Here is a 23,498-nt window from a genome sequence, read left to right on the forward strand (position 1 = left end):
GCCTTGAAGTCGTCGACGGCGATGCGCTCGCCCTGGTGGAAGAGCGCCTCGTGGCCCTCGTCCCACCGCACCGACGGCTGGCCGCCTGTCCTCATGCGGTGGCCACGACCGTACGCCATCCAGCCGATGATGGTGCTGACGACGCTGTGCGTGCCGACGCACATCCAGCTCTTCTGCTCGTCGACGAACCGGAGCAGGGCTTCCGTCTCGACGTCGTCCAGCTGGTGCGTGTTACCCTCGAACGAGGCCTCGAGGAAGAAGAGCCGCGACAGCCACAGCACGGCGGCGAGCAGGCCTGTGTAGAGGTGGGGCTCGGCGTAGCCCAGCGGCTGCCTCCGGATTCCTAGCGCTGCGCAGAAACAAAGGAGCGCGTTCGTGCATGGGTTGCCTGGGACGCGCGCCCGGACGGAGACCACGACGAACTGGAACACGGCGCGGTCGAGCTTGGTGTCCGGGTAGGTCTCCGTGCGGCGGCTGCTGGCTCTGCTGGCTGCCTCGCCTTTATTGGTGTTATGGTCACCGTCGTCGTCGTCGTCGTCCTCATCCCCGCTCCTGCTCCCGCTCCCGCTCCAGAACCCGCTGTCCTGGGTGACGGGTTCGTCGGGGGCACGCCGGAGCTCGCCGTCGACGTCGGCCAGGAGGCCCCACTGTTCGTCGGTGAAGCGCGCCCCGAACCGCTCCAGCGCCTCCTCGCGGCCGGCCCAGAACGCCCGGAGGCAGTACCCAAGGAAGCGCTGCCCGACGGAACTATACTTTCCCATCGATGCGTCTCTGCGCCCGAATACGCGGCCGCTGGGCTCCTTGGCCTGGATGCTGTGCAGCCGCTGGAGCGTCTCGACCGGCACGCTGTCCAGCCGCATGCAGCACCGCTCCACCTCGCGGTCGAAGCTCTCGTTGACCCTTTCCAGCATGGCCTGCTCCTGCTGCGCATCCCCGCCGTCCTCCTACTCCCACCTCCGCCTCTCCCTCGCACCGACGGCCTTCACCCATTCCGCCGCCTCGTACACGGCCACGAGGTCCCTGCCGCCGCCGAAGTGCCGATTCCAGCCCAGCCGCTTCACCCATGCCGACTCCCGGTCCAACCCTTCCTCGACGTCGCCTCGCCGGAGCCGCTCTGCGTCCTGCCGCTCGAGCTCGGCCTCGAACGCGCGGATCTGGCGCTCCATCATGCTGACCCCGCTGCTGCTGCTGTTGTCGTCGTCATCGTTGGGCGGCGTCCCCTCCTCCTCCTCCTCCTTCTCGTGCCGACGGCAGGGCGCCTGGTGGCCGCTGTTCCTCACCTCCCAGTACCGCAGGAACGGGCTCCGCGACCAGGACTGCAGCAGGACCTCCTTCCACCGCAGCCTGGCCTCCGTCGGCGGGTGGTTCGCCGTCCTCCAGTGCCTGGCGATGTTGTCGCGGGCCACCGTGTAATAGCGGCACTTCCTACACCCGTAGCCCCGGACGCTGTCCAGCCCGGGGATGGCCGCCGACCCGTCCGGGGGTAGCGCGGCTTCGAGTGGGTCGGACAGCTCCATGCCGGCGACGCACGCCTTGATCTCCTGCAGCGCACGCCCTTTAAGCCGGTAGGTGTGCCGGAAGTGGGCCTCGACACCGCCGCCGGGCCTGATCCCACAACGGCACAGGCGGCATAGCAGCATGCGGTGCGACGCCTCTATGGCGATGTACTTCTCCGCGCCGGCCTCGTCCGCGTGGCTCATCGTCCTGCCTGGCCGGCTGGCTGCTGGCCCCTTCTCTGTAGAGAGAACAGCCGGGATGTACCTCACGTCCTGTTGTAGTTAGGTTACGTCGTCCTCTTCTGGCTATCCCTCCTGCAATGTGTGGTGTAGAGAATACGACGGTTGAGAGCGACGTGCTGTTGTAACGTAGACCTACCCCCCTTCTTCTTACGTCTTTATGCTGCTCCTTGCGGGTTGCCGGCCTGACCTAGTCCTAATTAACCTACCTAGATTAAGGGGTTTGTTCTGATGATATAATTGAACCCCTGCTCTCTGCCTGCCTGCCTGTCTGTCTTTATGTTGCTAGGCGCTGGCTACGCTTACTACTAGGGCGCCTGCAGGGTTTACAACCCCTGCGGGCAGGCTCTAGAACTATTACCCTGTGTCCTCAACAAGCGTCCCGTTTTCTTACGTATATGTATAGATGTACGCATATGCATAGGTTGTAGAACTGCTGCTCTCTATTATGTGCGATACTACCGTACCGTACTGTACGCCTATAGATTTATCTATCTATCTATCTATCCATTTATCTATATCTACCTATCTATCTACCGACCTACCTGTGCCCCCTCCTCTCTCTCTCTCTCTCTCTCTTCTTCCCCCTAATAACCCTGGAGGGTATCGACGGCTGGGGTTGCTTTACCCTTGTTCGGGGTAAGACCACCCGACCAATTACCCTCCGGGCCTTGCTACAACCGATCCTGTACCAATCTCGCCTCCCCTGGCCCGTGCTCCCCACCGGAACCCGCACCCGATTGTGCCACAATCGCCGCCGAATGAATCCCAGGCTTTTAACTCTAGTAGTTATATTATTAAGGGTAACTGCCAAATGTAGATAGAGGTTAAAGTGCAAAGGGGGAAATTTGGGAACAGCTGGTCAATGTTTGGTATTGGCGGAGTAGGGCAGCTCGGATTAACGTCTGGACGCTTCGGCTTTCTGTCGGACCTCGCTATCTGGGCATAGTTGCTAACATAAGGCGACTTCATAACCGTGTAGGGATCGATCAATCAATCAATCTTGCTTGTCTTGCACCTGCTTTGCGTACTTGCGCAAGGCACAGTAAGAATCAAGCTCAGCTCTAGCGTTTATTCCGCTACACCCTCCTGGGTCATTAATGCCCACGTGCCAAATTGTGATGACCGCATGTGCAGATACAGCCTGTGTGCTTTGCATGCTGATTACGTTCGAGTTTGATTGGACATTTATACGAGTGATGTTTCTATCTTGGCAGACAGGCGGCAATGATTGGGTGCAGACGCGCTGTGGCGCCGTTGGGTTGAACGTCACTATCGCACCATCCCCCCGCCTGACTCGCTGCAGGGATAGTTTCCAACCCCGCATGTACACTTCTAGTTGCTATTGCTAGGTGCCGTTGATTTCCCCATCTTTCTCGATTCAATGAGCAACTACCCGTCACCGGCTACCACACGCGTATTGCTTTCATCGACCATCGACGGCACCGACAAACGCCTGAAGGTTTTGCGTCTAGCAGCCCCGACATAATACAATTGGTTGTGTAGCTGGTCGGCCAGCAATGGCATCAGGTGGCTTGATCCTTCTCCTGGCCGGAGTCGCTGCTGTTGGTTTCCTTTGGCTCTACAGGCCCGCACGTGCCCTTTCAGCGACGATACCATCAGCGACATACCTGGAACAGAACCGCGGTGTCCAGCTGCGCCAGGTAAACTTATGTGCCGACAATGACGGCGAGACGGGTAAAAGCATCGACATCATTGCCATCCACGGCCTCGATACGAAGTCGCCAGAGACCTGGGAATACAGGACACCAGACGGGCAAAAGGTAAACTGGCTGCAAGACAGACACATGCTACCTGCGGAGGTCTCCAATGCGCGCATCTTTACCTGCAACTGGCCGGCCGAATTGTTGGAAACGTTGGACTCAGACCAGGACACACTCGAAGAACTTGCTCTACTTCTACTCGCTGGTGTCCAAGGACGTCCTCCTGCAACAAACGACCGACCGATTCTCTTCATTGCGTCGTGCCTCGGGGGCATCATCCTGACGAAGGCTCTCGTTACGGCCAAGAGCGAGTACCTTCCTGTTCGCAATGCTACTCGCGGAATCATCTTTCTTGCGACGCCATTCCGAGGCACATCGTTCGAAGACGTAGCCAGATGGGCGGAGCCAGGCCTAAGGGCATGGGCATCGATCCAAGGTCGCCAAGTGACCAGACTACTTGACTGGGTGAAGTCGCCGGCATTCGACCTCATCCGTCTCGTCGGCGAGTTCACTCAACTCTGTGATAACGGGAACGGCAAAGGCTACAAGGTTCTTACGTTTTACGAGACGCAGTACACGAACCTCCCTGCCAAGATACCTTTCCTGTCATTCTTGTTTTCTCCTTCCAAGAAACAGGTAAGAGATCTAATACCCACACCTCGTGAAGCTTGCTTGCTAACATTCGTTAGCTAGTAGATAAAAGTTCTGCTGTATTAGACTGTGTCCCGAATCCACTCCGACTAAACCGAACACATGTCCTAATGAACAAGTTCCGTGGACCCAAAGACTCGGATCCGGACTACAAGTTAGTGGTGGACCAGATTCGGCACTGTCTTGAAGAGATCAGGAAAGGAACACCGCTCGAGAGAGCAGACGCCTGGATACGCGAGAAACACTACACCCAGGAGAGGCTCAAGATTGAGCGGCTTTCGGGGGATCTTTTGTCGATGGATCAATGTTACATCAACCTTGCCCTTGTGGAGACGCAACGAGCGGACAGGTCAAAGGACACACCCGAGGAACGAGCGTTACGTCCTTCGCCATTCTCCCTCTCTGATCGACTGAAGATCAAGACGCCGCATGAGAATATCCAGGTCAAGCTAGAAGCCCTCTTTGACCTGCGGAAGATGCCTGACGGCCACATCAAACCGCCACGGAGGATACTGATTCGAGGACGCGCAGGAATAGGGAAGACTACCTTGTGTAAGAAGATCGTTTACGACTTTACACATGGAACCTTGTGGCACGACAAGTTCGATCGCTTGCTCTGGATTCCGCTGCGAAATCTGAAGCGCGAGGCACGCACTAACGTCCCTGGATACAGCATGGGTCATCTTTTCCTCCATGAATATTTCTCTAGCCCAGGAGCTACGGATCTTATCAACGCGTTATGGATAGAGACCCATAGTGAGAAGACGCTGTTCATCCTCGACGGCCTGGACGAAATATCGAGCGATCTCAGGGACGACATGTTCCAATTCCTTAAAGAGCTACTCAACCAGCCCAACATTATCCTTACGTCGCGACCACATGCAGTACTTCCCTCTGGCCTAAAGCCGCTAGATCTCGAACTCGAGACGATTGGATTCTACCCGCAGCAAGTGGGAGAATACATCCGGGCATGTTGTAAGATGACTACAGCCAACGGAATTGAAACATTCCTCCAAGGTCGCCAACTCATACGGGACCTCGTGCGAATCCCCATCCAGCTCGATGCTCTTTGCTTCACTTGGGATGGTCTCAATGCCGGTCCGAGTTTGCAGACCATGACCGAGTTCTACATGGCCATAGAAGAGAGGTTGTGGAAGAAAGACGTAGTGAAGCTTGGGAAGCTTCATGAAGGCCAAATACCCAACCTTCGTCCAAGGGATGTCATCGACCTCGTGGATGATGAGCTGAAATTCTTGGAAGCACTGGCTTTTACCGGGATGCATACCGAAACAATCGAATTTGAGCCGAAACATCGAGATGCCGTATTCAACCACTTCATCAACAAGAGGATACTCCTGCTTGACGCAACAGTCGCAGCACTTTCCTTCCTACGCACGTCAGACTCATTGTCCCAGCCGAAAAATCAGCAATACCACTTTCTGCACCTAACATTCCAAGAATACTTCGCCGCACGGTATTTTGTACGACACTGGAATACCAACAAGCCATTGAAATGTCTCATGTTCAGCCAAGACAGCGTAAAAGACATCCTACCTGTTTGGTTCCTCCAGGAGCACAAATACAACTCACATTACAACATCATGTGGCGTTTTGTTGTGGGGCTGCTGGATGAGGGAAAGAAGGCGGCTCGCTTCTTTGAGGAGATTGAGAAGGAACCGGTCGACCTTCTAGGACCTACGCACCAGCGGCTAGTCATGCATTGCTTAAGCGAGGCTGTTTCCTTGCCAAACGAGTTTCGAAGGAATAGAGAAAACCGGCTGACGGAATGGGTATTGTTCGAAAGCGACTTCACAGGATCATCAACCTTCGCAAGAGAATCAGAGCTTCCAGAAAGAGTTCTTCAAGATGTCCTGGCTGCTTCTCGAAACAAAAGACCTATTTTGGATGGCCTGGCATACTCTGGGAAATATCTATCTGAGACAAACGTGGCTTCTCTTTTGGAATTCCTGAAGGACAAGGACTGGAATATACCAGTCTCTGCCGCTGCAGCTCTAGGTAAGCAATCGACGTTGTCAGACACGACTTTCACTGTTCTTGTGGGACTCTTGAAAGATAAAGACAATGGCGTCCGAAATTATGCCGCTTCTGCTCTTGGCAACCAGTCGACGCTGTCAGAGACAACTAGCACTGCCATTGTGGAACTCTTCAAGGACGAGGACAGCGACGTACGAAGGTCTGCCGCTTCTGCTCTAGGCATGCAGTTGATGCTGTCAGAGACAACCATCACTGCTCTTTTGGAACTCTTGAAAGACAGTGACAATGGTGTACGACGTTCCGTTGCTTTTGTTCTAGGCAAGCAATCGACGTTGTCGGACACGACTTTTACTGCCCTTATGGAACTCTTGAAAGACAAGGACAATGACGTCCGAGGTTATGCCGCTTCTGCTCTAGGCAACCAGTCGACGTTGTCAGAGACAACTATAATTGTCCTTGTTAAACTCTTGAATGACGATGACAGCTATATACGACGTTCCGCCGCTGAAGCTCTAGGTAACCACTCGACATTGTCAGAGACAACCACAACTGCCCTCATAGAACTCTTGGACGACGAGGACAGTTACGTACAAGGTTCTGCTGCTTCTGCTCTAGGCAGCCAGTCAACCCTGTCAGAGACAACCACAACTGCCCTTGTAGAACTATTTAAGCATAAGAACAGCTATACACGGCTCTCTGCCGCTTCTGCTCTAGGCCACCAGTCAACGCTGTCAGAGACAATCACGACTGCCCTTGTAGAACTCTTGGACGATAAGGACAAGTACGTACGACGTTCCGCTGCTTCTGCTCTAAGTAATCAGTCGACACTGTCAGAGACAACCACGACTGCCCTTGTGGGACTCTTCAAGCACAAGGACAGCTACGCACGATCTTCTGCTGCTTCTGCTCTAGGCATGCAGTTGGTGCTGTCAGAGACAACCATCACTGCTCTTTTGGAGCTCTTCAACGACGAAAACAGTGACGTACGACGTTCTGCCGTTGAAGCTCTAGGAACCCGGTTGACGTTGTCAGAGAAGACCGCAACTGCCCTCAATGAACTCTTGGATGACGAGGACAGTGACGTACGAGGTTCTGCCGCTTTTGCTCTAGGCAACCAGTTGATGTCAGAGACAACCATGATTGCCCTTGCGGAGCTCTTGGACGACGAAGACAGCTACGTACGACGTTCCGCCGCTGAAGCTCTAGGTAACCACTCGACGTTGTCAGAGACAACCACAACTGCCCTCATAGAACTCTTGGACGACGAAGACAGTGACGTACGAGGTTATGCCGCTTCTGCTCTAGGCAACCAGTCGACGTTGTTAGAGACGACCACGACTGCCCTTGTGGAACTCTTGGACGACGAGGACATTGAGGTACGACGTTCCGCCACTGAAGCCCTAGGTAACCACTCGATGCTGTCAGAGACGACCACGACTGCCCTTGTGGGACTCCTCAGGCACAAGGACAGCTACGCACGATCTTCTGCTGCTTCTGCTCTAGGCATGCAGTTGATGCTGTCCGAGACAACCATCACTGCTCTTTTGGAGCTCTTCAACAACGAAAACAGTGACGCAAAATCTTCAGCTATTGAAGCTCTAGGCACCCAATCCAATCTAATGTGCAGAGTCCTGGAAGCCTTAGGCCTGCTCATCCGGTCTGAATCACAAGCTTGTTTTCAGGCTTCTGTCTTTCATCATTCCCGACACATTGAGTTTCTTTATGGGAGTCTTCTGAGACAGAGCTTTGAGAAACCGTTCAGCTTATATAGTGTAGATAACCAGTGTACTATCAACGAACCGTCTGGACTCCGAACAGCCACTCTCGAAAACGGAGAACTGTTACAAGACGCAGTGTCGAATGGACGGCACGGCCTGAGGAATATCTCTAGCTACAAGCTTTGGGGTCCTTTCGAGGAAGACGAGCCTCAATCTTCTGCGGCTTCTACCTTAGAAAACCAGTCGAAGAGGTGAGATCCTGATTAAGAAGTAGTAGCAGCGCTACCGGTTTTGGCAGTTTGGATTCTTGGAACATTACATTAAGCACAATGGACTCGAACACAATGGCAATTGATGATGTCTCAATACGCCCCGAGTTATCAAGGGAAAGCAAATTAGGGTAACAAAACATCTGGGTAACTGCCCTGGTCGACAGCCAGCCCATTGCAGATGCTGAAGTTGTGGTCTTATGGAAAGACATTTCAAATCGCGTTGATATAGAGCCGCCAGAAGCGCACGGGAGTTTCACTGCCTCAAGCTATCAGGACCAACCTTCCAGGCCAGGCTCATGCTGAAAAATTCAGAGCTCCAGACCTTTCTTCTTCCTTTCCATAATAACGACGACCCATCCCATATTGTCCTAGTTGAAGATATCCCTTCCCCAGAACACCAGCTCCATCTTCATAGCTTTATTGAGCTGGCGTGGCATAAGTTCTTTGACTATTACGATAAGCCAGGATATTCTACTCTTTTTGCTGCCTCTATCATCCTTGACCCCTGAGTTAGAATCTCATAGGTCAACATACCTATGCGGACACCCCAAATGCCTCATTTTCCCCTCACCACCATCATCGCCCTCCAACTACAGCTCATCACAGCATTATCCAAACTCATACTAATAGGATTGTTGGCTCGGAATACTTTCTGTTGGCACAGGTGGGATCGATATATCGATAGGTCTGGTGATAGCTTCACCTTCGTTTGGTTCGGTTGGTGCAGCTATGGAGAAAGGAACGATAATAATACAAGGGTGCCCTGCCGTGGGCCCACGAAGTGGGGTGGCCAAAAAATGGAGTATCCACCTTAACTCCGATCCCCCTCTTAACCCCGAACCGCCAATTCGGCAGCCGATTTCCGCGAACCAACACTTTCTTTTGGTACTATGACGCAATAGAACCTGTATCTCCCAGAGGCTACTATCGGGAGATCAGAGAAAATCAGCTTATTACCTATCTTTTGTTTGCGCTCATTGGGGGTTTTCGGGTTGGAGTTTGGAAACAGCGCGGTACCGAGACGCGTGGTGCGGCACTAGTGGACCCACTTGCGGCACGTCCCGACGTGAAAAAATGGAGACCGATCCGGACACGATCAACGTCGCGTCAGACCCAGGAGAGGCCAGCGGAACGAAACAGCCATCGCGACGACTACGTAAACCGACGATCAAAGCCCGACTGAACAAAGGCAACCGAGATATTACTGACTATGGAGCTGTGGAGCCAAATGAACCGATAGGAAACGGCGTGCGGACGGCGACCACCAGAGGCGCGCCTGCCGCGAGAGGGAAAAGCAAACTGACCGAGGATGACAACAGAGCACTGCTTATAGCCATGGGAAAGCAAATGAAGGAACTTCACGCGTCGCTCAAGGTTGTTTTCGACGCATGGAAAAAATGGAGCTACGAAACAAGGATATCCAGGCTGAGCTTCGACAAGCCACGGACGAACTACGGACGGCGAACAAGGAACTCCGGTCGATGAAGAACGAGCTACAAACGGTACAAGGCGATCTACAAGCACCGAAGCAGCAAGTGGAAGACGAGAGCAAGAATAAACAGGATAAGCTGGGTACCGTCGCGGCCTTGGCCTCAGCGCAGACTAGCCCTAGCCCAACGTACGCTGATGTGGCTCGAACGGCCCCGAATAGCCAACCGAGCAATCTTCGGACCCTTACATCTAGTGATACGACACCATCCAACTTTACAGACACGCTGTACTGCACCATTGATACTTCCAAAGTCGAAGGCGAGGATCCCACCCAGACATCCGTCGGCGCGATCCGGGTGATGGTCGAGAACCGGATCCGCGCCGGTGAAGGAGAAGCCGCGTCTTGGCGGTGCCAAGCGGTGACCAAAGACCCGAGAAACCCACACCGCATCAGGATTGCGTGCAGAACCGACAACGAACATGCGATGCTGAAGCGAGTAGCGGAGGCGAACTTGGTACCTGGCGCCCGGATCCTCCGAGACGATATCCACCCGATCCGAGTAGACAGCGCCAACCGCTTAGGGTTAGGGTTAGCTTAGAACCCTAAGCTAACCCTACATATAAGGCTGTCAATCAGTTTACCAAAGCAACAGTAATGTGTGTGACAAGCGAGTGGCCACCTTAACAGCAATTACAGCACTTTCGCAAGTATAAAACTTCAATACTAACGTAATTATTCCTAATGAAACCCCCTAGAATCCTCTTCTTTAAACATTTCTTCGTTAAACTGACATGTTCGCGCATTGTGTCCAGTGTTCCCCCAAACACTACATCGTCGTTTACCTGTTTCAGTCTCTAGTCTGCGACTACTACTCTGGCGCGTTTCCTTGTTAATTTGAGCTGTTGCACCTATTTTTGATTTAAATTCCTCTCCCTTGCCTAGAGTAAGGCTTCCCCCTTGGCTGAGTCGCGTTTTTTAGCCCTGTGCCGTCGGCTTAGTAGGTTGTTTTTCTCCCGAAATATCTGGCTATCAGACTTTATGGCGATCTGAGGTATGAACCCACGTGTCCCCTTCGACAGATGCTCTACAGCTTCAAGAAAAGAACTTGGGGAGCTTTTTGATATCGGGAGATTCGATTCTTAATGAGTTCTGACTGCGAAGTGGCTTCTTTTGGGTTGTTTGGTGTCTGAGAGGTCAATGCTGGTGGTATTCTAGGGAGGGGCCCTAAAGGTGTTAGGTGGGTAACTTGACGTCAAGCTTTGATAACACACTTTCTGCACTCGGAGGGACAAGCCCTTCCCATCTGAATTCTCCCTGGATGTTTTTTTCTATAATCGCTTGCATAAAGGCTTTGCGAAACGAAAAAAAGAAGTCTTCTTTGGTGATGTGTGTGTTGCCTCGCCGCATCTTATCCACAATTTCTCGACCGTATGCTTTCTTCTGAGGCTCAAAGCACCCTAAATCTAAGGGCTGAATTGGGGTCAAATTCCGCGAGTTAGGCATAGTATCAGGTCGTGACGGGGTGCCATTTAATCGCCTCCTTAGGTGTGGTTGAGGCACTGAGTATATCTTTGTAGTAAACTTTACAGTAAGAATAGGCTCTTTTTGAATTGCTTGGACTGCGAGAATGATTTGAGCTTCTTTGTTTGTTGATTGCATTGTTTTTGATGGATGAGCGTGTGTTGAAAGTAGGAAGTGTTGGTTTTGCAATGGGATGTGCCACTCGCTTATTACACACGTGAGGGGTTTTGCGTCAGATTTCTCTTTTAAGATATGATGTTAGAATGCTTTGAGAGGAAAACAAATTGGTTATTTGACGTTGGTGGGCTAAGAAAGCTCGTCTCAACCAAGGATAGAGTCTTACTGAGCCCAGGAAGAAGATATTCAATCACAGCGAGCGGCAACATCTAATGTTGAGGAGGATTCACGTTGGAGTAGTGGTTGCAGACCAAGTACCAAAACTGGTTAACTGCGATATAGTGTTTGCGGAAACACTGGGCACATTGCAAGAATATATCAGTCTAAAGAAGATTCTGAGTAATTCTAAATCGCTTTACTATTCTTGAAAAGTTGAGGCTGGCGATAAAGAGGATATTACAGATGATTTCAGCGAGGCAGACTTACCTAGTGAGGCTGAAAGCTGTATTTTGGTGGCATCTAGCTGCAGTTGTCAGATTGGCAAGGGTAACCGTGATGGGTCAAGTATGCGTATATCAAGTGTGATGTGTGTGTAACTATTCTCGTGTGCTGCGGCCGCACCCTGCCGCCCGACTAGGCCTTCGGCAGCCCCTTTCCTAGGCGCCTAAGGCCACCACTACGAAGCCCACTGCCCGGGACGAAGCCCGCAGCAGGCCCTTCGTTGCCGCCGAGCGGCCGGTTATACTGGCCGATAAGTCCTATCTCCGACGCCCTCCGTGGCGCCCTTCGTGTGCGTTACCCTCCAATTCAACAGCAGTCAATGGTTAATTGAACATACTGGTGTTGATGGGAATACCTTAATTTTTGGGTGGCCCATATGTGGGGGTGGCCCAAAAGTGGATACTTTGACTTATGCCTTGATTTATGACGTAGTCCTGGCGGGGTGAACCACTCGCTAGTCTGAACCGCTCACTCAACCCGAACCATGACAGCATGCCTAATACCCTAGCTCTGAATCACATATACATTGTTGTTTCGCCTGCGTCAACATGACCGGGAATGCCATGCTGCTACACATATTGCTTGTTCAGAAGTTACTTTCTCACCCCCGTCCTTGATCTAGATCTTGATCTTGAAGGATGTCTCTTCTTCCGTTCACTCCTCAACCAGCTTCTTTCCTGATCAGTAGCCCTGAAACAGTTAGATTTACAGTAAGATAAGGTTTATAGTCCAGAAAAAGGCAACCTTACGTTCCATTTTGTATCTTATCAAGTATAGCAAAGTCCCTTGGGTGTCTAGCTACAATACTAGCATTGATCTTTTTGGTTTCTGTGTCTGGCCGGTTTTCGCTTAGTGTGGCATCGGACTTGCTCTTCTGTTGCTTGGCTTGGCTCGAAGACATATTATAGTTGGCTGCTAAATTGAAAAGATGGAAGGAAAAAAGGACGATAATGAATCCTTCCTAGGACAATAGTACAAGTTGCTGATAAATGTATAAATAACTGCACGAGGATGTAATGATTCTTATGAATGTAGCTGTTGTTTTTACCTGTTGAACAATACCGTAAGAAGTCGAGAAACACAAAATCCTTTATAGTTAAAGAAATGCATTTAAATCTTACATAATAATGCGCAGGCTATCAAGTTAGAATGCTGTATTAATAGTAGCAACGTGGCGATGGCTAATTTGATGATATACGGATGTAAGTCACATAAATCATGTTTTCAGAAAAGTTGATGTAGATCTGCGACAACTGACTCAATACTCGTGTCCGACAATGCGACTGAACTAAAAAGACATAATAGAAAAGTTACATTAGTGTATGCAGGCTTTCAGATGCTGAGTGCATACACCGTAATTTGCCCAATAACATTTTGCTACATCTGACTTGATAATGACTTATGTCCCACAATATTGAAATGCTACATTAGCGTATGCAGGCCTTCTAATGCTGACTGCATACACCGTAACTTGCCCAATGACATCCTGACAGCCAACCAACTTGGTCAGCAGCCTATGCCCCGGGTGTCATTCACCAGCGATTGGGGCTAAATCCAGGATCGATTCGGCAGAGTGCTCTTGGACCAGGCGTGGAGTTTTAAGCAGAATCGAGTCTGGAACAGGGCTGGCGCGGTGATTAGTCAGAAAGAAACAGATGGTTCAGGGTCCCTATTCCTGACCATGTATTCTATCAACGGAATCTACCCCCTGTCGGATTCTACCCCTTGTTTTCTGCATCTGGCAAACGGCCCTATTGGCGCCTGTCGCGTCCATGGACCTCACGAGCACCATGCGGCTTACTTGGTTGCTTCCGGTCCAGATAAGGTCCTTATCCAGCGCATCAGCCAGCCACCGCCAATGACTTCCGAAGAGGGCATTCATTCACTGGATCGCCAACTTACCCCCCCCACCAATGTTTCATTCACTGCAACGCCACCAGAGGTAACGTGGTCGACGTAACATCTCGAGACCCGAAGTAATTTCAATCCAAAACCCAAAACCCCCAGTTCAATATCAATGTGAATCCCGATCTCGACCCAACACCCAAAAGTAATCACCTCGAACGACCACCCGACTCTCAGGCCAGAAGCAGCCTTGCCTCGTCCTCCTTAGCGAGCCGTGCGAGCAATCTTTCGCTTGGCTCAAGCCTGGAGACGCCAACGAAGAAGCGCCCGCGGCAGTCGAGCCCCTGAAAACAAGCCGTCCTTATGGCAATAGAGAAGGCTGTTGAGTCTATGAGCTTCGACGGCGATGCCGATCTCCCGGCTGCACTATATGACCTCGTGTAGCGGATCGAAGACCTAGCCAGGGGCATTGGGATCATTTCGCACACGGAGAAGGTTGGTTTCCGATCCCTCGAAACTGTTCACCTAAATTGACTGAAAGCTAACGTGGTCTTGTGTGTTTCAAGGAAACACTCGATCGACAACATAAAATATCTCGCCAATTCAGATAGATAGGTTAAGAAATTCTCCTTTGCCCCGCCGCCGACGTCCCCCGGCCAAGCCCATTCGACCCGCGGCGAACTCGGCCCGACACCTACCCTCGAGACGGTGAACAAGATCTGGGCGGACGCGGAAGACTGCGAGAGCTTTAAACACTTTGAGATACAGTGGAACTGCGCTGTTCATTTCAAAAAGCTCGAAGTGGCGCTGGCGCACTTCAGCAGCCTTGTTTCTGCATTTGGTTCGTCGTAAAAAGCCTAACCAACCAAAGCCAAACCCGTCTTAAATTCAGGGACCTTACTGATGGCCTGCCGCACTGGAGTCCAGATCACCCCGAATACACTCGCAGCGCTAAAGCCTCTCATCATAACAAGAAGGTCGACTTTTGCGTATTTGTGAACGAACAGTCCTCAGAGCTCATGCGAGCGGCCCTCACCTCCCCTTACCAGTCCGTCAACCAGGCCCAGGAGGTGGCGTTCCGCCTTGAGCAGGTGGTGTCCCTCAACGTGCAGCGCATGGTCGCCAGGCAGCGGACGTTCGAGACCGTCATCAGGCCCGTCTTCCAGATGATGCGCTTCTTCCTTGTCGAGCACGATTCGTACGTGCACATCTTCCGCTCCCTCCGGTAGGCATGTTCCCCGGCATTTCGTGCGCCTACACAGGCCTCTTAGAGCTCGCCTTCGCCGATATGGAGCGCCAGTTCGTCCTCGGCAGCGAGCAGGGGCTGGACGTCGCCCGCTCAGAGGCGGTCGCCGTCTTCGACCGGCTCGGCGGCTACATGTTCTCGGGCCACCCGCGCAACCTGCCCAAGACGGTGCTGAAGCCCCTCGGGACTCGAGAGCCTCTGGGCCGGCGGCTGGCCGTTCCTGGACCTGGTCCCCTGGACCTCGGCGCCTTAGGCTCCGGCGGGGCCGTCATCAATATGGCCCGGTGGCCCCGCTCCGCCAAGACGGGCCCGCCCTTGCTGCTCCACGTCCGGGGGCTCGAGCACCACTACGGCGCCCGGGTCGCCTCCTGCCGTGAGAGCGCCGTCTGGTTCGCCATGCTGGGGGCGGGCGCCTTCACGAGCAAGACGGCCGTCACCGCCTTCGCCGACGAGCTCATCCGCGAGCTCTGGATCCCGCAGACCAAGGACTTCCTCGTCCAGCAGCTCAGGCGCCGCCTCTACGAGGGGGGCAGCGAGGCGGTCAGGTCTATCACGATGGAGGAGATCGGCGCGTGCAGGGAAGCCATAGCCGCCTGGGAGGCGGCGCCCGACGCGTTCACGTGGCAGGCGCTCCGGCAACTGTGCCGCGGCTTACGGCCCGGCGGCAAGCGGGTGCTTATGACGGCGACCGGCTGGCGTACGCGGGACGACTTCGTGTCCGAGCTGCTGAGGTTCATCGGGAGCGACAAGGGCAGGGGCGCCTTCGCGGCCAAGAACGCGGCGTGGCCGCCGACGTTGCACTTCGCCCTCGCCAACGGCCGGGACGCACGGGGCGGGCTCGACTCGGCCATGTGGATCGGCGTCTTCAAGGGCTGCCTCGCCGCCGCCGGCGTCGAGTGGGTCCCCGACTCCCCACTGGGCCGGCTGACGTCGAGGAGCGTCATTCGGCTCGTGGGCCCGACGACGGTGGAGCCGGCGCCGTCCGGGCGGCCCACGAGGCGGAGGTGAGCCACAACAGGACGTTGCAGGACCGGGGGCGGCGCCGGGAGCAGCGCCGCCGAATCGACCTCGGCTGTCCTGTACCCTTCACCAACATCCCCGAGCTCGTTCTCTCCGGCTTTGAGGAGGCCAAGGTGATATTCTTCAGGAAGGGTGGCGACACCAGGGTCCTCGACCACTAGCGATGCACTGCCTCGCCGAGAACATCGACGACCCCCTTTACCAGCTCATGCTCATGATAACGCTGACGTTGTGCGCATCGTCGGAGACGCCGCAGGTGGCGCCGAAGCAGCACGCCTTCAGCGCGGCGCCTAGGAGGAAGGACCACAGGCTGCTAGCACTCGCGTTGGTGACACGGATGATGTGGTTCCTCTACCCCAAGTGTTTCCCGTGGCAGAAGAACCCAGGCGAGACTGCGTACGACGTGGCCGAGATGACGAAGAAGATCGGTAAGCAGGCCTGAGGCCTGAGTGATTACCAGTTGCTAATCCGTAGAGGCAGAGCATAGGGGCTGCAGCAACCGGATGTTGAGGGCGCTAGGCTGGATCGTCGTTCCCAACGGTCGGCCCAACCCGCGGAACACCGAGGTGTCATTGCAGTCGCCTTCCATCTTGTTGGACCTGGCAAGGGCACTAAAGACGGCGGTGAGAAGGCCGGAGGAGTTTATCGGCCTGGTATATAGCTCCGGTGACGCAAGCTGGGTCGAGCGGTGTGCAAGCATTATTAAGGACAGCCCGAAGTAGGTGTCCCGGGTGGCAGTCACAGACGCAGGCCACGGTTTGTTAACTTCATAAGGGATATCGCGATTACATTAGGAACGACTGCATCTTTCTCTACCCAAGTATACTGTCGCTCTACTTATAGGAACCTACCCCTTATAGCCTTTGTAGTTATAACCAGTAGGGATAGTTTAGTTTAGTTTTATGTAAAGCTTAGCCTGGCAGGCTGTCCTCTATTAACATAGCATGGCCCACCTACTGTTCTACTTCTGTTCCCTATAGTAAGGGTAGTTCTTACAGGGGAAGGTATCCAACACGAACATCCCTACTTACACTCAGCTTGTACACCCTGTAGCATAGCATCAGCTACGTCGCCCCCGGCCCCCGGTCGCAGGGCTAGGTCCTCCGTCATCAGCGGCAGCGCCACCTCTTGAACCAGCCTGCTAAGGCCCTCGACAGCATCTACGCCAACATCGGCGACCCTGCGGTTCACAACCAAGACGCTCCCAATCGCAGGGTCGTTCCAGGAAGACCTCAGCCCGGCCCACTTCCCCCCATTGACGCCAAGCCGGAGGAGGAGGTTGCCAACCCCGCCGCCGTCGAAGCACCCTCGCGCCGGTACGCACCTGCCACCCAATCTCGGCCAAGCACATCGGTGGTATCAAGCAGGTCGTCGCCCTCCAGATTCAACAACGGGTGCATCATAGGGACGGCAACCGGGACGAAAGCAGGCTCACAGCAGGCGAGGCGGTCGCCGACGAAGTTCACCCAAACCCCCATCATCTTGCCGGACCGCTCCTCCATCACCCGCTGGGCGAGGTGGGTGCGCGAGCCCATCCTGTCGATCATAGAGCCTTGTCCTTCCAAGTAGTGGCCCAGGAAGTCAATGGTGTCTCGGTATGCCGTGAGATCGACGTCCCGTAGTCAGGGCGGGTCCAAGCCCGGGCCGCTTCTGAGCACGGCAACGACAGGCCCCTTCTAGATGGTCTCGCCCCACGTATCCCCAACAAGGGTGGGGACATTTCCGTGGAGGGCCTTGTTGGTGACGAGGTTACGGATGCCTAGGTCGTCGAGGAAGTAGACGTGGAGAGTGTGCAGTAGAGCGTACTACTAGTTGATGAGAAAGGTAGTATAGATAGTCTTATAGAAGTGTTGTCTAGTTTTACCTGTAGTGCTAACCCCGGCGAACTAGGCCGGCCCTCCAAAGGTTCAGCCGTTTTCAGCAATAGTGCGGCGAATCAACTTGACGTGGTTGAAGAGCCCGAATTGAAGTTCCGATGTTCGACCCCGCATGCCTACAAAAAGGCTCTCCTTGGAATCCAGGAGCTCCGAGACTGGAACTACGCCCCGTATCTCGATGGTGCAGTCGTGGTCTACATCCTGTATCACGATACCCGGCCTCCAGCGTCTGAAACAAGCCTTTAGTTCCACGTCAAGCAGGATACGATTGGCGAGAGTGGAAAGTGGCCTTTTATGCTGATCGGCTCTTCGTCGAATTAAGCACCAATCGCTAAGCCCCAGACTTTCTTACTCCGTACCCTCTAACGAATGCGGTCTCACTAAAACATCCCGGCGCGTGGATCTTGTTGATGGGATAATAAATGCTGGATGGAGTTTATTGCAGTAATGCTAGCTTATAATTCGGCAGTTTGCGGAGATGCAAGTGCCTCACTGTAGGCAAATCTTCATTGCTTCGCTATCAGCAGATTTTGTTTAGCAAAGCCTCTCTAGAGCTTTCCAGATCCTTGGCAAGCGTTTTTGTGCTCTCTCGGGCAGGTCGATAACAGGCTCCGGAGGCAACGTTATCTCCCCGTTCGGTAGCCGGCTACCCGTCTTGCTATCGCCGTAACAGTCGTATCGACAGATTAACGCGAACACCTCATCGGACGCAGCATCAGCCCTTTGCAGATATAATCCCTTTTTCCCCTCTCGTCGCGGCTGATCCAGACTTGCGATAGCTGTACCTGCAGACAGGACTACAGAGACAGGCCAAGGCCGGTATAGTCACGCATCAGACTTGAGATCAGGCGACGTAGGGCTGGTAATTTATTTGTGGATTATACTTTTATAATTGTTGAATGGACTTTGCACGTGCAAAGTCACTGCAGTGAAATTTGTTAGGAGATGGAGACAGCATTACGATACAGATCGATACTTTCGGTTCAACGTGGAGCAGGGGCTTCAGCAGGTTAATGTTGCAGAGTACGAGATGCAGGGCCACATCGAGGCAGCGACTCTGGATTACTTGGAACACCAAGCGCATGTTTTCAAGCTAGGGACTGTGTCGCAAACCTGAGGGAAAAGCAGAGTGTGTGCATCGAAGACTTTGCCTAGAAGCATCATCCTTCAGCTAATGCATGCGTTTCAGAACCTGCGGGTGACAGGCTGGAAGAAGCCTACACGTCTTTGCTCAAGAGTATGACTCTTTTTCACTTCTTTCCTTCCTTCCGCAACCGAAGGGGTTCGTCGGCCGGCCCGTTACACAACCAGAACCAGTTTTGGATTAACTGAGTGAACAGCCTGATACGCAGGCACAATGTTCGCGAACAATTCTTTGGGTGTTTTGTACGGTTGACTGACAACATGACAGATGGACCCTGGGATCGTAGTACTCGTCAAAACCTACATTTTATTGTCCCATTTGGACGGAATGAAAATTTTGTCGGCAGGGATGCCATCTTAACACAGCTTCTCGAAAGAGTTCACCCAGCCGCCTATAAAGACACCTGCCAGAGGACTGCGATCGTGGGTCTTGGAGGAATTGGCAAGAAACAAGTTGCAATCGAAGCCGCTTATCTTGTCCGCGATGCACATCCTTCATGCTCGGTGTTCTGGGTACTTGCTGTGGATATGAGCATGTTCGAGAGGGCGTATCGCGACATCGGTCAGAAGCTTGAGATTCAAGGCATCGAAGACGACCAAGCAGACGTCAAAAGCTTAGTCAAGACTGCATTAGAGCCAGACGACATTAAGAGCTGGCTTCTTATTGTCGACAACGCTGACGACATGGATCTGCTGTTCACCAGTTCCAAGCTGATGACATATCTCCCTTCCAGTCGGAGGGCTCTATTCTGCTTACAACCCGAACCCACATAGCTGCAGTAACATGGCATCGATGCCAAATTGTACGTCTACGAGAAATGGACTTTATAGAAGCCACTAAGCTCCTACACAGAGGATTAGGTTAAAGCCAGTTAGATGACACCTAAAGCACTGCAGAATTACTCGAGTACCTCAGCAAGTTGCCCTTAGTCATCCGCCAAGCATCTGCCTATTTGGCTGTAAACACGAGCATGACTGTCTCCAGATATCTTAAGCACTGCAGAACTAGTGATGGCGCGCTAGTGAAGCTACTGAGCGTGGAATTTGACGACCAAGATCGATACAAAGATCAATACATGAATACTCGGAACCCAATCGCTACGACGTGGCTAATTTCCTTTGAACACATCTTGTGGGATAGTGCACTACCGTCAGAGTATCTCGGGTTCATCTGTTATCTCGGAGAGAAAGTTATTCCGAGAGCACTGCTGCCTCCTGGCGATGACGGGTTGGATGGTGACAAGGCGTTCAACACGTTGCTAGCCTATGCATTTGTCGTGCAGAGCGACGACGCAAACAGGTTCGATATTTATCGACTAGTGCGGCTAGTAATGAGAAGCTGGCTGAGGGAGCAGGGGTAGCAAAAAGAGCAAGTGACGACAACGATCTACAGGCTTTCCAAGATCTTTCCATGGCCAGAACATGGGAATAAAGATATGTGGATGGCCTATCTCCCGCATGCGCAAGCGGACTTAGAGGTGAAGGGCTGGTGCACGAATGGAAAAGCAACATGGAGTTTGCTGTCTAATACAGGAAAAGGCTATGACCTACTAGGGAGATACAGCGAGGCAGAGCAGATGAACAGGCATGCCTTACAGCTGGCGGGGGTGCCGGGACCAGCGAATCCAGACACATTGGTAAGCATGAACAACCTGGTAGAAGTACTACAGAGGCAGGGGAAGCTCGACGAGGCAGAGAAATTGAACAGGCGGACGTTGGAGCTGAGGAAGAAGACACGAAAGCTTCGTGCTGTTGGGAGATGGACACAGATGCAACCTATGCGACTACGGGAGGGGCAGAATCTTTAAACGGTATGTGCCGTGATGACAGTTCTTATGATTATTATCATCATGCTAGGGGTCAAATGGTGGAAAGTGGAGTCTGATTTCTCAGTTGGATGGGGCGCTGCTGGCTTCTTTATCACAGCAGCGACGTTGGTAGTAACTGTTCTGCCTGGTCTCGCAAAGTAAAGGTAGTAGCCTCTAAAGACTTACATACTTGCATTTTACGTCTTATAGTCTACAAAAGGGAACACTAGGTTTACTACAGCAGCATTGCGCTAATACTGCGTGATAGATGAGACCCATGAATCTTCCTCCCCCAGAAGTTGACAGGCATCAGATGCCAGAAGGAGAATCTTCAAGGCGGGCATCTCTTGCGCGTAGAGAGATCTTCGACTCTGCAAGCTCTATTAAACGTGTAAGTTTATAGCTTTGGGCTGTGGCATAAACGTGTAAGCTGATTTCGAGTTGGGTCGAGTGGTTTGTCGGATCTAGCAGGTCTTCGTCCCCGAGGGTTTGCTACGTGTTAGTGTGGAGGTAGTGGATGAGCACATGACCTGCTTCGTCTGGTATGTGTCTTAGACTGATTTCGTGAGAGCTGCGGCCTATGCACTCGAGCTCCTCAGATAGTAGATTGCGTGGAACTCTGAACTGTTGCCCAATCTTGAAGTAGACTTTACAGCTAGGGCTTGCATAAGGGCTTGGGATTACTATTAGTTAAGTACTTCATTTTGATACAAGAAAGTTGAACTTACGACACCTTGTGTCTCGAAGCCATAACGTCGGGCACCCACTTTTCGCCCACCCCCCCATTTCGCCCACCCATAAATGAGGCTATCCCCATCATAACCACCAAGTTCAATTAACTATTGACTTCGTCTAGATGCCACCACAATACAGCTTTCAGCTTCACTAGGTAAATCAGACTCGCTGGATTCATCCGTGATACCCTCTTTTTCGCCAGCCTCAATTTGAGCCTTCTGGATGTCCTTGATATTGGCGAACTTGGTGTTTGGGTCGATCTGGACTGTCCTTCTTTTCCTTGCTGCATTATTGGTGACTTGGGCCTGCAGGAGCTCAAGATTATGCTGGGCAGTTGCCAGCTTATAGGACTGCTCGCTGAAGCCTTTTTTCACCTTTATGAAAAGGAGGCGTTGAGTACTAGCATCATTATCCAGCTCTGTGAATAGCTTCAACTGGCCAGCCAGATCCTTCATCTTCCTTGGCGTCGACCATGCCACTGCAGACGATACAGAAGCCCATCCTTCAGCTCCCCTGCCTTCCTTGACTTCCTCCTTGCCTCCAGACTGCCCTTTGCAGGTCTGATGAGATGATGCTGATGGTGTTGGTGTTGATGGGAGCAGCAGACGACTCATAAGGGGCTTTGCCATAGAAACAGGCCATAGTCCAGTCCATTTCCACCCACTTTTAATGTTCTGGATCGTCATCCCTGCCAGGGCAGCCTTATAATAACAGCCTAGGAAGTTCCTCTTGCCTACAACAGTAGAGTCATTCCAATGACTAAGGTATCCAAGCTCCTTCCTATAGGCTGCCTTTAATGGGCCAAAGACTGACTGATCAAGTGGCTGGAGGACATGGGAGGTATGTGGTGGTAAGAACAATAGATGGATGTTGTTTATATAGCAGAGCCACATAAAGTCCGTCGTTGTATGGCTCCCATGCCCATCCAAGACCAGCAGTCTAACCTCCTCCTTGCCCTGAGGGACAGTCTGAGGGATGAAGACCTTCTGCAGCCATTCAACTGCAGTGGCATCTGTTGTCCATCCATTCTCTGTTGCTGTAAACTGCCAGCCTTCATAAGGGCCAAGATCCAAAGGAAACCACTGCTGCTGGACTGTTATACCCTTATATATAATGAGGGGATGCAGTCTGTGGCCCAGGGCAGAGATGCATTCAATAATAGATACCCATGCCCTTGATCCAGGCTGTTTCTTGCGAACAGACTTCGTCTCAGACATGCCCAGCACCAGCCCATTAGATCCTTGCCCCTCAAGGATACCAGTCTCATCCATGTTGTATCTGTTGGCTGGTTTAATGCTGATGATCTCTGGCATGGCGAGATGCTTGAACCAGTCCCTGATGACCTCAGTAGATGCCCCATTAACACGTCTAGAATCGATAGGGCGACTTCTCTGGACCTTGACTGAAGGATTCCTATTCAGAAAGGCTGTTATCCAACCTTTCCCTATAGGCTCTGTATCCCCCATAGCATGGAGGATCCTCTCTGCGAATAGCTTCACTTGCAGATGGGTTGGAGCAACACCAAGGGCATGCTGAATGCGAATCCATTCAGCCAACTTAGCCTCCTGACCTATAGAGAGTCTCTGATGGTCAGCAAAGGCAAGTTGCCTTGGTTGGCAGCCCTTGATGCGACTGCGAAGTGTTGAACGTGGCACACCCCATTCGATTGATGCTTTCCGGAGGGACTGCCCATTGGCGACTGCTTCCAAGGCCTGATTGACCTCATACTCGGTATATGCGCTCATAAGGGCAAGAAAAAGGTATGCTGAAAAAATGAAGCCATTCGGATAAAAACTGTAAATGTTGTGATGGTTAGAAAAAGGAGGAGGTTGGAGGTTAGGTGTGCTGATGAGGGATTTATGGGTGGGCGAAATGGGGGGGTGGGCGAAAAGTGGGTGCCCGACGTTAATCTGGAGCCATCGCGAAGGAGCAGTGGTGGGGCAAGGGATAAGATGAGTCGCTGACTTGCGCGCTGGATCGTAGGTGACTGGGTGAAAATGGAGGTCTTTCCATCATCTTTGTAACCTTGGGTCACGAGTCGAGATTTCTCGTATGGGGTGTCTGTCGTCTTGTTCTTCACCCCATTGACGATTCGTGACTTGAAGATTCTCACGCCCTTGTGACGTGCCGGGTCGAAGATCACAAACTCGAAAACCC

The 23,498-nt window shown here is 52.6% G+C and overlaps 7 protein-coding genes across 7 annotated transcripts; 6 read left to right on the plus strand and 1 right to left on the minus strand.

Annotated features, from left to right (window-relative positions):
* Positions 1-944: 944 nt before the first annotated feature.
* CH63R_14417 (uncharacterized protein) lies at positions 945-1,700 on the minus strand (the record flags this gene model as incomplete). Its single annotated transcript, XM_018309391.1, has 1 exon — positions 945-1,700. The coding sequence occupies one exon, from the start codon at positions 1,698-1,700 to the stop codon at positions 945-947; it is 756 nt and encodes a 251-aa protein (XP_018150634.1).
* A 1,556-nt stretch (positions 1,701-3,256) lies between these two features.
* CH63R_14418 (Peptidase C14) lies at positions 3,257-8,079 on the plus strand (the record flags this gene model as incomplete). Its single annotated transcript, XM_018309392.1, has 3 exons — positions 3,257-4,096; positions 4,150-6,267; positions 6,349-8,079. 3 exons carry the CDS (start codon positions 3,257-3,259, stop codon positions 8,077-8,079), a joined length of 4,689 nt encoding a protein of 1,562 aa, XP_018150635.1.
* Positions 8,080-9,493: 1,414 nt separating this feature from the next.
* On the plus strand, positions 9,494-10,126 carry CH63R_14419 (uncharacterized protein; the record flags this gene model as incomplete). The annotated part of the gene is made up of 1 exon (XM_018309393.1): positions 9,494-10,126. The coding sequence occupies one exon, from the start codon at positions 9,494-9,496 to the stop codon at positions 10,124-10,126; it is 633 nt and encodes a 210-aa protein (XP_018150636.1).
* Positions 10,127-14,531: 4,405 nt separating this feature from the next.
* Positions 14,532-14,741, plus strand: CH63R_14420 (uncharacterized protein; the record flags this gene model as incomplete). Its single annotated transcript, XM_018309394.1, has 1 exon — positions 14,532-14,741. One exon carries the CDS (start codon positions 14,532-14,534, stop codon positions 14,739-14,741), a length of 210 nt encoding a protein of 69 aa, XP_018150637.1.
* A 2-nt stretch (positions 14,742-14,743) lies between these two features.
* CH63R_14421 (uncharacterized protein) lies at positions 14,744-15,939 on the plus strand (the record flags this gene model as incomplete). Its single annotated transcript, XM_018309395.1, is given in 2 exon segments — positions 14,744-15,762; positions 15,777-15,939. The coding sequence occupies 2 exon segments, from the start codon at positions 14,744-14,746 to the stop codon at positions 15,937-15,939; spliced, it is 1,182 nt and encodes a 393-aa protein (XP_018150638.1).
* A 2-nt stretch (positions 15,940-15,941) lies between these two features.
* CH63R_14422 (uncharacterized protein) lies at positions 15,942-17,901 on the plus strand (the record flags this gene model as incomplete). Its single annotated transcript, XM_018309396.1, has 5 exons — positions 15,942-16,206; positions 16,259-16,431; positions 16,916-17,094; positions 17,184-17,380; positions 17,669-17,901. 5 exons carry the CDS (start codon positions 15,942-15,944, stop codon positions 17,899-17,901), a joined length of 1,047 nt encoding a protein of 348 aa, XP_018150639.1.
* Positions 17,902-19,059: 1,158 nt separating this feature from the next.
* On the plus strand, positions 19,060-19,572 carry CH63R_14423 (Kinesin light; the record flags this gene model as incomplete). The annotated part of the gene is made up of 1 exon (XM_018309397.1): positions 19,060-19,572. One exon carries the CDS (start codon positions 19,060-19,062, stop codon positions 19,570-19,572), a length of 513 nt encoding a protein of 170 aa, XP_018150640.1.
* Positions 19,573-23,498: the final 3,926 nt, after the last annotated feature.

Source organism: Colletotrichum higginsianum, chromosome 11 (genome assembly GCF_001672515.1).
Source record: "Colletotrichum higginsianum IMI 349063 chromosome 11, whole genome shotgun sequence".
NCBI lineage: Eukaryota > Fungi > Ascomycota > Sordariomycetes > Glomerellales > Glomerellaceae > Colletotrichum > Colletotrichum higginsianum.